The following is a 12,924-nucleotide window of genomic DNA, read 5'->3' as shown; positions in this document are numbered from 1 at the left end:
TTGGTGACATGGACTCCATCAAAACGATTTCCTTTCTTTAGTTCTCATATCAGGCAACAACTCTCTGTTCTGCAGTGTAAGAAGATGTTTGTAGTAAGGACACAATGGTTCTGCCACAAAAGACCATACAAAAAAAGAAGGCCTTATAATGAGGTGAGATGGAATACCAAAGAAGTACATCGTTATTTTCAGGACGTTTTTGTTTACTTGGAGGTGATAAGTGAAGTGGCCTGGGAGAGAAGACAGCAAGACACTGAATTACAAGGCAGTGTCCCAGAATGCAAGAGTGGTGAGTTGGGAACAACCTTTAGGCCAAATGGTGGATCTAGAGAAAGCAGCTGTTCCTCCCTGGAGATTCTAAAACATCTGTCCGTTTCCCATTGAAAACTGAAATTGCATAACGCTGACCAGCAGCGATTTGGTGACAGGTGACAAATAAATACAGATATACCTTTTGTCCTACAACTTATTAACATATGGAGCTTAAAGATCAGGTTTACTCAAGAGGAAGAACGAGTAGGTGGATTTATATCAGTTTTCGTCTAAGAACATCACTGCACAGCTGGGGTCCTGAATGGGGACCTTCACATCACACTGTGTTTTCTGAACATGAATTACGTTTTGTAGGCCTTGATGACTAGAGCAGTACATTTCTGCGTCCTCAGATGTGGAGATGGTATTCCATCTATGGGTGCTTGAGATGAGGGGGTTGCTGGGTTGGGATTTTCCATGAAGCTTACTCTTGAGTTTGGTGTCTCACTCATAGCCTATATACCTTCACGACATCCTACAAGAAAGGAAAAAATGCATTGGTTAGTTCGCCACCCCCAAAAGTCACAAGAAATATCAATTATTGTATCTCAAGTGTAGTAACCAACTTACTGCTACTGGAAATCAATACCTAAAGACCAACCAAAATTACCATCATAATTTTACCATTTCTCCTCTCCCCAATTTTCTATTCTACATTTCGTACAACTGAAACTCTTCAGATTTGTAAGACAACTTCATTTGCTTATGTTAAAAATCCCAGAGCTGCATCTTGCAGCTGAGTTTCTGTTAGACACTTCCTTTCCTGTCCCCCTGCAAAGAAATAACGTCCTTCTCCTAGAAACCCCTAACTAGGGCTTCCCAGACCAGTGCTGGGTTGCCCATAACCAGTTAGGTTTTCAGGATACACACAACAAATACACCAGTATATCAAGTTCTCATAATAAATATAAACATGAGATAACTTTGCATACTCTGGGTTCCAACATATACAGATTGTTATCATGCATATTCATTGTGGATATCCTGAAAGCCTGACTGACTATGGAGTCCCTGGGACAGCTTTGGGAAGCTCTAGTCTGAACCTACTTTGAGTGGTGTTACTTTGCACCAAAAGTGTCCAACCTCGGTCCTCGAGGGCCACAATCCAGTCAGGTTTTCAGGATTTCCCCAATGAATATGCATGCGATCTATTTGCATGTACTGTCTCCATTGTATGCAAATAAATCACATGCATATTCATTGGGGAAATCCTGAAAACCCGACCTGGCGAGGGCCAAGGTTGGACACTCTTGCTTTGCACAGAGCCTCATGACATCTGACAGAAAGCTTCAATAATTCTTTGTGGCTTTTTTTCTTAAGAGGACAGATATTACAGCATAAGGACGGCCTTGTTAGGTCACAGATGCTGCTAAACAGTTGAGCTCCCATAAACCAAAGCAGTTGAAATGATCCATCCTTTTCTCTCTTTACCTTTCCCTTGCCACCTCTTCTGGTTTCTCTTCTGACCTGAAACAACAACAATCATGTTTCAGACTCATTGGTGCAAAGGAATAAAAGCGATATGCTCAATCCTATTCCAGTATATCTGATTGGTACTATTCAGCCACCCTTTGATTCCTTCCCAGGATATCACACCTCATCCTTTCTGGACTGAGGTTGTGCAGCCTTCTTTGCCTTCACTACTCTCTATAAGTCATGTATTTGCTTTGGTGGCCCTACTACTGCTTTAAACTTTACCAGTTGATATTTACCCTGTGGCGGTCAGTGTTTTTTTAAACACTGATCGCCACAGGCAAAATTAGCCCTGGATATTCAATGTTGGGCCATGTCTGGGCCTCAGCAATGAATATTTGGAGCTAATTCATCTTAAGCTGACCACTGGGTCTTACAACAGACCCAGCTGATATTCAGTTGGGGCCCACTTATGATACTTTTACGGATCCCAGCTGAATATCGTTTGGGACTCGCATAAGGAAATCTGGCCAGTTCCTGATCCCTTCTCTCTCCCTCCCACCCCCTGGAGCATCAACAGGCCTTCCTCCTTCCCTCCCTCCCATCCCCTCCAGAACATCACCAACTCCCCTTCTGATCCCCCTTCCCTCCCTCCTAGAACATCACCAAACCCCTCCCTCCCTCCTGAAACATCAACTACTGCCCCCCCCCCCCCCACACCTGGTTCCTGATGATCTAGTGAAGGAACAGCCAGGAATGATGCTCATTTGCTTCTGCATGTCACAACTGCACCTTCAAAATGGCTGCCACAAACTCTAGCAGCAGCCATTTTGAAGGCACACCTGCAAGGGGCAAGAGCAATTGGACATTGTTCCTGCCTGTTCCTCCCCTGGGTGTGTGTGTGTGTGTGGGGGGGATGTTCTGGGAGGCAAAGGGATCAATAGGGGGCTTTGGTGATGTTCTGGGGGTTGGGAAGGAGGGAGAGGTATTGGAAAGTTTCAGGCTGGTACCCGCATAGCTAGGCAGGCATATTAGCTATATGGGCATTGGCACTGAATACTACTGGTACCTGCTTAACTGCCGGCTCCTCTCCCACTCTGACCCTCTGTATCACCCTGACCTGCCCACTTCAAACATGACTGATCAGAGCTGTTATATAATGGCACTGTCTGGTTAAGTGCTGTTGAATTTTGGCAGTTAGATGGAAACAAGTGATTTAAGCAGGCAGGAGCCTCTCTTGCCTGCTTAAATCACTTCGAAAATCAACCGGTTACTGTTTCAGTGTGATTCATTTGAAGCACAGCACAGAACTTTGAAAACTGAAGTGAATGGAAAATTGCTTCAGCAGCCGGTAGGCAACAGTACTCACAACCCAGGGCTAAATGATGAAATGATATGAAGGAGGCTTTTCAAAACCAATCTGCCTTTTAGTATGGTTTAAGGTTGTGCATCACTGCAGGCCTGTTGGGTTTTTAATCAGATTTTGTCCATTCCTTACCCACAACTCTTGAAAATAAGAAAGATCCTTGACTGTGAAGAACTTGTACTAGATAGTAATTCATTAATTCCCCTTTTGTCATTTAGAGGGTAATATCCAAAGCCATTTATTTGGGAGAATGCCGATTTACCTGGTTAAAGAGCTGTTTGAAATTGGTCTGTCTTTAATCCAGCAGTACCTTAGCCTTGTTAAGAGGATGTGTTCCCAGGGGTATGTTTTGGGTGGGATTAGAAAACAGCACATACATTGCATTTTCTCAGCCAAATTTAACTTGCATACATTTGTAGAAAAGCCAGCTGAGGACTTTGCTTCTGAATAGGCTGTTCTGAAAAATGCCCCCTTAAGGTTGTGAGCAGTAGAGCAAATTTCTGGTTGCCAAAATACAGCAGCTTTTCAGTTCTAATGACAGAAAGCCAAACTAACCTTTCTTTTCTCGCTCTACTTCTCTCTTCATCATATCTGCAATAAATCAGAGACTCCCGTCACTACCCAGTTCTGAGTCAGAAGTTTGCTTAATGGCTGCAGCAGTGATTTACTTAACAAGTACAAGCTATTTATAGGACCTGGAACAAATGTAAAAGGGTTTTCATTGAGTAAGTGTGTCTCATGCTATTGTGGTGTGATCCAGTGTGAAGACCATAGTCAACTGAGCTCTGCTCAAGAGTTAGATGTGTGCTCACCTAGTAGAAAACTGTGAATGATAGTTTTTTAGCTGTGTCATGTCTTTCAAGTAGGACATTTTTCTCTCTGGACAATCAGGACAAACCTCAACCACACATGGGTGACGTTATTCCTGATGGTGCCAGTTCAGATCCATTCTCTCAGAGCCTGGAAGTGCTACAAAACTCTCTGGGCATGATTCAGGGCTCCTTCCCATACACCACACATCCACTGCTCCTCTCCCTCAATGTACTTTGTCTGCCCAACAAGATAGGAACAGATCTGCTCTCTTTCTCTCTTTTCATACATTGAAATATAGAGTAAAATTTTCACCTGACTCAAATTACCATGCCGAGGCACCAGGCCATCCAGTGCCAAAAATTAGGCCTGGTTGGCCTCTAAGAAAAGAAGCTCAGAAACAAGCCTGCACATTTAGGCTAGCAAGCAGTAGTCCAAATTCTTGGTAGCCTTTACAGTCAGGGTGATTTACTAAGATCTCTCTTTTCTTATTGCAATCTCCTTGCATAACTTTTCTACTGTTAGTCCCAAATCAGGTCAGTTAATTCTGAAGCTTCCTAGCTCCGCTACTTTAAAACAAACAAATGTGGCTAAAATTTGGGGCTACAAATTAGACTTTCTCCATACCTAAGCCTTATGCAAACTATCCCTTGTTCTGTTGGGGTAATTTTCTTCTCATAGCACTTCTTCATAAAGTAGCAAAATTTTGACACTGAGCCCTTTTTAATGGATAACAGAAACTCAGTGGAACAGCCACCACACCCCGGACAGGGCATAACTTGACAGGACCTTGTGGTCTTGTCCTCCACCCCTGGCTGTTAGACTCAGTTCAACAGAAGATACCAATATAAAAAACTACAAAGAAAACTACAATAGAGTCATTTCCACTAAGTACATTGCTTCTGTGTATCTTTGAGCCTTCCCTCATAGGCTTTCTTTCCCAGCTGGAGTTGCTCAGGCCCTACAGTCTTTCTTTTCTCGGGTGGAAGGATATTCCTCCCCCACCTTCTTCTCTCTCCATCAGCTGTCCCCCTCTGCTTTCTGGGGAGAGATTTTAAAACGGGCTTCCAGGCATCAACCCCTCCCTTTTCCTTAACACCTATCTTATCTGAGTGCTAGACTCTTTTCCCACACTATTAGGATAACTGGCCCAGCTACACTCCTAATATGGGCCTAGTTTCCTGTGAGCTCATAGGCTTTCCTACTCCCACCCTTCTCCCATGTCTCTCTCAGCTGGACTAGTTTTCCCTAATGCCTTCTCTCATTCCTGGTTCCCAGAGGCACTAACTCTAGCCCCCAAGCTTTATGGGAGTTGTAGTTTCCAGTCACTTAATGGGAAACTACCATTTCCTTTCGTTGCATGTACCTGTAAGTCAGTCAGGGAGCCAGAGCTCCCTCCTGTGGCATCTTGGTAACAAGACATTCCTGTATCTATCACATCAGTAATTAAGGAGCCAAAGCTCCTCCCTGTAGCCTCCTGGCAACAAGGCACCTCTTTTACAGCCTGACAGGACCTCAGCCTGTCACACAACAAAAAGTGGTAAACTTTGTATCGCTCCATGGTGCAACCGCACCTCGAATATTGTGTTCAATTCTGGTTGCCGCATCTCAAAAAAGATATAGTGGAATTAGAAAAGGTGCAGAGAAGGGTGACGAAAATGATAAAGGGGTTGGGACGACTTCCCTATGAGGAAAGGCTAAAGTGGCTAGGACTCTTCAGCTTGGAGAAAAGGCGGCTGAGGGGAGATATGATAGAGGTCTATAAAATAATGAGTGGAGTTGAACAGGTAGATGTGAAGCATCTGTTTACGCTTTCCAAAAATACTAGGACTAGGGGACATGTGATGAAGCTACAATGTAGTATATTTAAAACGAATCAGAGAAAATGTTTCTTCGCTCAACGTGCAATTAAACTCTGGAATTCGTTGCCAGAGAATGTGGTAAAGGCGGTTAGCTTAGCAGAGTTTAAAAAAGGTTTGGACGGCTTCCTAAAGGAAAAGTCCATAGACCGTTATTGAATGTTGAGGAAAATCCACTATTTCTGGGATAAGCAGTATAAAATGTTTTGTATTTTTTTGGGATCTTGCCAGGTATTTGTGATCTGGATTGGCCACTGTTGGAAACAAGATGCTGGGCTTGATGGACCTTTGGTCTTTCCCAGTATGGCAATACTTATGTACTTATGTGTTTCACCCAATGGGCTCACCAGCAGTAGCAACTGTCCCCGACCTTGACAAAGCTAAGATGTCCTGATCCCAAGGGCCTGAATAAGACACCAAGGGACAGGATTAGCAGATCAATTCATCTATGCTCAGGAAGCTCAGTTCCTAGGCAATATTACAAAATGGCAGTAAGACCCTCAGCTCATGGATCCCCTGTCTGTTTTTCAGGCAGCCAGCTCCTTTTTCACAAATTCTATCTGTTGGCAATACCAGCAACTGGACTCTTAATTCAAGGGATCCTCCTGTCCTGGGAACTACATATGTGTTGGCGACTACATCTTATAAAGTTCTACAGTGGGTCTGAGACACTGCCATAAGTGATCTTTCTCTTCCCACTAGGCAGAACAGCCTGGTCTCTCTTCCGATTAGTTGAAATAAGCTCTATCTTTCTCTTTCTCTCTTTTCAAGTTGTCACCCCCTACCCCTACTGAGTCACTGAGAGGGCAGGAAATTCCAATGAGTTTTCAAGAAAAGAAATTGCAGCTAGAATCCTCAACGACATGAGCAATGCTGACTCCTCCAGGACATCAACCACCATAAAGACAGGTTTCAACTCGGACTTGATAATCCCAATGATTTTCTAACTGCTCTATCTGGCAAGCTCTGCCTTTGGTGCTACCTACCACATCACTGATGACAATGACATCATAGGAAATGGTAAAGGCCTGTGCTGACCTATCTACTGGGTATTTTTCACATGCTTTACAGTGCTGTTAAACACTGTCTGGTACCAGCTACCTATACTCATGCCTCTCTGTCTCATTACAAAGCAGGCTGAGGGGTCTTCTATCGCCACCACATACCTAGAGCCAGCGAACATAGCAGCTAATCTTTAGTAGAAGCTTCCTAATCTTTCCTGCTGGGGCCATAATCACTCTTCATCTACCCTAAGAATGCTCAGAGACAGAAAATTCAGGGACCAATGCAAAAAGCTTGCATAGATGTTGGTGTGGGATTAGCATGATGTCTACAAGAAATTTTATGGGCATGAGATGCAGAGAAGTGTTTCCCGCAGAAAATATCTCTGCACCAATCTGCATGTAGGACAACAAGACACAAGATATTAAAATGAATATTATAAGAAACTATAATTATTCAGCCCTATGTGTGAAAGACTTTAAGGCTGAGCACAAGGTAGAAGCTTTAACACCACATCCGAGGATGAATAGAACAATTTACTCATTCTGCCTAGTTGCAAATGTTGGCAGAAAAAGACCTGTATGGTCCATTCAGACTGCCCAGCAAGGTGGCCAGAGTTGTGTCTGGCACTCTGCGCAGATTGTACTTCTTCACGATTAAGCATTGGCATCATACATAGGGCAGCTGGCAACTTGCCTTGCCAATCTCATATTGCTCTGTGTATATGTCTGAGCAGAAAACATTTTGTCAGTGCATGTGCTGGGATGTTGTCCTGCATATGAATGTTGGCATTACGAAAATTTTACGCACAAGGAATTTTTGTGAGTCCGCTATTTACCCGCAGAATAACATTCCAGCACATGAACAAATGTGTGGCTGATTTATCCTGCTGTCCATGGAGAACCTCCATTACAGGTAAGTAACCTTGCTGTCTGTGGTCCTGAAAAACTTCTATACTGACACAAATCATAAACAACAGCACAAGAGGTGGGATAGGAAAAATTCAAATGACAGTGCATACTGAAAAAATCAAAAGCTTTACTCTTGTACGCACAGGGCAGTGACGTTGCCTGACAGCACGTGAAAGATTTTTAAATCTTCTAGTACAGCTGTACCAAATAGCATATTTTACTATTCGGCTGAATGTGAATAATGAAAGACATTATTCAGCTGAATACGAATATCGAATACGAATAATGGGCATTCAGCTTTAACATAACAAATAGTAAAAGAAGCAACATGAAATCAGAGATCAAGTGTTTATTTCAGTAGGATTTAGCACAGTAGAGCCACGGGATTATTCATATTCAAATTTAAATCACTATTCAGCCGAATACAAATAATCCTCAGTTATTTCTCTCCACACTGCAATGCTATAACTCAGCTGACACAAACATCTGGTCTCGTAGATTCCCTGCATGGCCAGCCAGCCAGACCTGGCTAAACATCTTGATTAAATGCCAACATTTCTCACCTCCCTTCACCCCTGGGCTGTTGCTGCACACTAATTCAAGCCTATAACTGAGCTACTGATATGTTTCTTGAGATCTGACAACCTGTGTTGTGACAGCAAGACTGCTTCCACTCCATGTTCAGGTGAAAAGCTTGTAATCAGCTTAACCCAAGTTGCAGTGGGAATGCCTTAGGGCAGTGGAGACTTGTGGAGCAGCTTTCCTCTCATGTCCTGGATTCCTGGGACACTTACTGTAGTACACAGTCAGGTATCTGAACATGTTCCATGGGGATCATCTGCTCCAGTTCCTCTAGGCTGTGCACATACTGGATCTTATTGAGAAATTTGACGCTGGCAAAGAAAAGAAGCAAATGAATTACAACAGATTCTGAGTGCTCCTTCCACTGGTATCAGATGTAAACTGACTGCATATGCTGAAGGGAGAGTAAAATTGGAGGAATACTTAGAGAGAGATCTCCCACAATCAGTGCTCTGACGCTGTTTCCTACATTACAACCAGCACTCTTTCAACAGTCTCTAGGGTCATGGGTCAATGCTCATTTATTAGTCTTTAGAGCAAGTAAAGGCTGTAACATCCCCAAAGCCAGTGCTATTCTCTAGAATCACACAAGCAACATCCAAAGGGCTCCGCCTATTGTATGTTTCCTCACAGTTAACACTTTTTTTCTCATACCCTGTACTGTCTCCAGCTGAAAGAAGCTGGTATGAGAAACTGCAGGAGCTTCCTCACAGTCAGCACACAGCCTACACAAAAGACAAGGAAAGCATGAGAGCTGCTAACCTAATGAAGGGCCTAGAGATGGCCAGTACTGTTCGAATAAACCAAGAAGGATGAACGATGATCAGAGATTTCAGGTTCTTCCGCAGTCTGTCAAAAAGCAGAGTGTCGAAGTGGGTTAGAACTGTTTACTTAGGAATCATATTAGTGCGTTACAAATACAGGCACAGAATAAAGGAGATTGTTCCTTTTGTGTGAAATATTTCCACAGCTTCCTCTTATATTGATTTTCACACCAAATCTAAATATGATAATATCTAATAGATTCTGCCTGAGAATACTAACAAAAGCCTCAGAAACCTTATCACCTACCAAACACTATACAGTATCAACGGACAATACATGCATCTGTTCGAAAGCTACAAAATGAAACTGTCATACAATGGACTACATGGGAAATTGGACATGCTTTTAATTATTCACTCTTATATCCATCCCACAGCTTCAGAAAAAAAATGTTTTGCTGCTCCTTTTGAAATAGATTTAGTCTTTTTTTAAATAACTACCGACGCACCGTGCAAACCCTTCAGAACATTTAAAAAGAAAAACTGAATGAAAAGGCTCAACAGACTGAGTGCAGAGTTCATGTCATACTTTTTGCACATGGCTCTTATATTTCAATATTGACCCCACTTAAAAATCTGTAGTCTGAAAGTGAAAGTGTTGAGGTGCTGGTGACTGCAGTTGTAGTGCCATCTGCTGGCAAACCACAGGTCTGCATTAAAAGCCCCCAGTCTGAGAATTTCAACTCTTGTATGCAGGCCTGAAGTACATTCAATAAACTACGTTCATGTCATGCTCTGAACAGTGCTGCTTACCTAAAATTTCTGGGGTTGATATTCAGTCGGTGGCACTAAGTGTTGGCGTTATTCCCGGATATTCAAGCGACACCGCATAAAGATAGGACTGACTTTATGCATCACGATTTAATTGCTAAACTTGGATGGTTAAATGTTGAATATCAGCACTTAACTGATATTCAACCCACAAAATAGCCGGCATTGAGTTTAGCGGTCTGTGATGACATTCAGTGGCACTAAAGAGCCCTTTTTCTAAGCCACGTAAGCGTCTACACATGCCCAATGCACGCCAAACTGGAGTTAATGCCCTCCTACTATGTGGCTCTTGCGGTAATACCATTTTTGGTGCGCTTCTGAAAAATCATTTTTATTTTTGGACGCGTGCCAAGTGGCATTTGACGGGCGTAGGTCATTACTGCCAGGTTATCGCGTGAGACTTTACCGCTAGGTCAATGGCTGGTGGGAAGGTGTCAGACCCAAAATGGACGCACACCAATTTTCATTTTGCTGCAAGTCCATTTTTGGCAAAAATTTTAAAAAGGCATTTTTTACAGGTGCGCTGAAAAATGATTCTGCACATGCCCAAAACAGGCCATTTTCAGCGTGCCTTTGTAAAAGGGCCCCTAACTGTTTCAGTGCAGCTAAATATTAGCAGACAGCCCCCAACAAGCAATTTAACTGGCCAGTAGCCGTTTCTGACTGGTTAAATCACTTTGAATAGCAATGTCTTTATTTCTAATTACATTAGGCAGGGCACCAGATGACTTCAAACAAAAATAAGAAGTTACAAGTGATATTTTTGCATTGAACTAACCTACCCCCCCCCCCCCCCACCAATTTACAAAGCCGCACTAGCTGCTCCTGGTACGGTAACACTGACACAGCCCATTCAAAGTGAATAGGCTGTGTTGGGACCACTACGCGGCTTTATAAAAGGGGGAGGGGGTTAAGTATGGAGCTGAGGAGTACTAGGTACCAATCCCACGGCAGTTCCTTGTGACTTTGAGCAACCCATTTACCTCCAAATTCTATATAACTCCATAAAGTCGCTATAAATTGCATGCACAAATTTGGGTGTGCGCAAATTTAATTGAATAATGAGCTAATTAGTGCACATAATTGGCTTGTTAACAATCAATTATTGGCACTAATTAGATTTAATTGGAATATATGCGTGTAAATTTAGACACAGGATCTGCACCTAAATTTTATGAGTGAGTTCCAAAAGGGAGCACAAAAATGTAAGGGGGAATTTCTAAAATTAGTGCGTGTAGTTATAGAATAAGGGGGAAACACACCTAATTTAGGTGGAAAGATTTGCACCATGTTTCAGTTGATGCAAATGGTCGCACCTAAAGCTAGGTGTGATTCCCATGGCGTAAGCGCTATTCTATAAACTGCACCTAACTTTAAGCGCAGTTTATAGACTAGCGTTTTTTCAGCATCATATATAGAATCCACCCCTTAACCCTCTAGGCCTTGGGAGAAGGAAATTAAAAATCACTCCTGTCCCTCAATAGTTTGGTTGCGAGAAGTCAGCTTTACCTCAAGGGCACATCTGGATCTGGAATTTAAGCATTTGACAAGCTTTCAAGAGTTATCCTCTCTTCATCAGCTCGCTTGTCAAAAATACATTTAGTCCAGTAAACAGGTATGATCTGCAAATAAGTTGTTGACTCTTTTTTCCACATACAAAAATTAAATACATTCTTTGAAACAGCATAATAATAATTATAGTAGAAATAAATAAAAATAAGCAGCAATCACGAAGTCATCTGGCTGGCTAAATATACTCAACAGCAGGGGCGTAGCCAGAAGTGCATTTTGGGGTGGGGCAAAGGTGGACTGAGTGGGCCAGGTATTCTCTCTCTCCCTCCCCTCCCCCACCACTGCCATAGTCACTTGTCAACTCAGCAGTGGACTTCAGCCACCGAAGTTGGCACTCCCGCACATGCTCAGTTCAGTCTCTGAACTGAGCATGCGCAAGATAGCCAGCATTGGAGGCGGAAGTGCACCTGCTGACTTAAGCACTGCTCTGGCAGCACAGGTGGGACTCACAGAAGAGAACTCTTTGGCTGGCAGGGCTTGGCATCCCTGCCAGCCATTAAAACAGGGGGCTGAGCCAAAGGTGAGGGGGCCCAGGCCCCCAAGGCCCTCCCATGGCTTCACCACTGCAAACATTACTTTTGTTTCCTCATCTTTGTTATTTACCAACAGTTTTTGTTTTCTTGTCTAGCTCTGCACCATCCAAAATTACTTGCCTTCTGTCAATCATCTGATAACATTTCTTCAACCAGCCCAGGCCTGGCATTCTTCGACGAGGTGTTGCCCCATTCAGATACACAATCATATAATCCTCAGCTACCAGTAGCTCCAGGCTGCTGATTACATACCTGTAGCAGAGAGAAATGACACTCAGCAATAGAATCACATGGCAGTGGCTTAGATGGAAATTTAGTCAGTGTAGGCAGGGAGTATGAATTTCCTGCTACTTTCCTCCACTCATTTTTCCGTTTTTTTCTCCTCATTGTCCACACTCAGTTATGCAGAAATATCTCTTGTGTTTAGTGAGTTTGATCCAACAAAATCTTACAAAAAGAAAGAGTAGAAGTCAGGGGCGTAGCCACGGGTGGGCCTGGACGGGCCCAGGCCCACCCACTTGCCCTGCAGGCCCACCCATCCAAATCCTTCATCGCTGTCGCTGCCTTTTCTCCCGCGGCTTCCGGGAGGCAGCGATCAGCGTTACCTGTAGTGCCTGCCCTGAAATTATGCTTCTCTTCTCCCCAGGCTTCGCCCCGCTCGTTTCTTCGCTCGTCGGCAGCGCTATGCTGCGCTGCTATTCAAACAGGCAGCTCCGCTCCTCTCTGCCGCGTCCATCCGGCCCTCTGATGCACTTCCTGTTTAGTAGGGCCGGATGGACGCAGCAGAGAGGAGCGGAGCTGCCTGTTTGAATAGCAGCGCAGCGTAGCGCTGCCGATGAGCGAAGAAACGAGCGGGGCGAAGCCTGGGGAGAAAAGAAGCATAATTTCAGGGCAGGCACTGACAGGTAACGCTGATCGCTGCCTCCCGGAAGCCGCGGGAGAAAAGGCAGCGACAGCGATGAAGGATTT

At 43.7% G+C, this 12,924-nt stretch overlaps 1 protein-coding gene across 1 annotated transcript in view; it reads right to left on the bottom strand.

Annotated features, from left to right (window-relative positions):
• Positions 1-1,739: 1,739 nt before the first annotated feature.
• The window catches only part of ATCAY (ATCAY kinesin light chain interacting caytaxin), a 45,600-nt gene continuing 34,415 nt past the window's right edge, over positions 1,740-12,924 (bottom strand). The window contains exons 6-10 of the mRNA XM_030218598.1: positions 12,076-12,207; positions 9,018-9,104; positions 8,468-8,566; positions 3,647-3,682; positions 1,740-1,779 (exon numbers count right to left, since the gene is read on the bottom strand). Of these exons, the coding sequence (XP_030074458.1) occupies positions 1,740-1,779; positions 3,647-3,682; positions 8,468-8,566; positions 9,018-9,104; positions 12,076-12,207 (394 nt within the window). The remainder of the gene's footprint in view (positions 1,780-3,646; positions 3,683-8,467; positions 8,567-9,017; positions 9,105-12,075; positions 12,208-12,924) is intronic.

Source organism: Microcaecilia unicolor, chromosome 11 (genome assembly GCF_901765095.1).
Source record: "Microcaecilia unicolor chromosome 11, aMicUni1.1, whole genome shotgun sequence".
In the NCBI taxonomy this organism is placed as follows: Eukaryota; Metazoa; Chordata; class Amphibia; order Gymnophiona; family Siphonopidae; genus Microcaecilia; species Microcaecilia unicolor.
The sequence above is the reverse complement of the archived record's forward strand: the minus strand, read 5'-3'. Positions and strand labels throughout refer to the sequence as shown.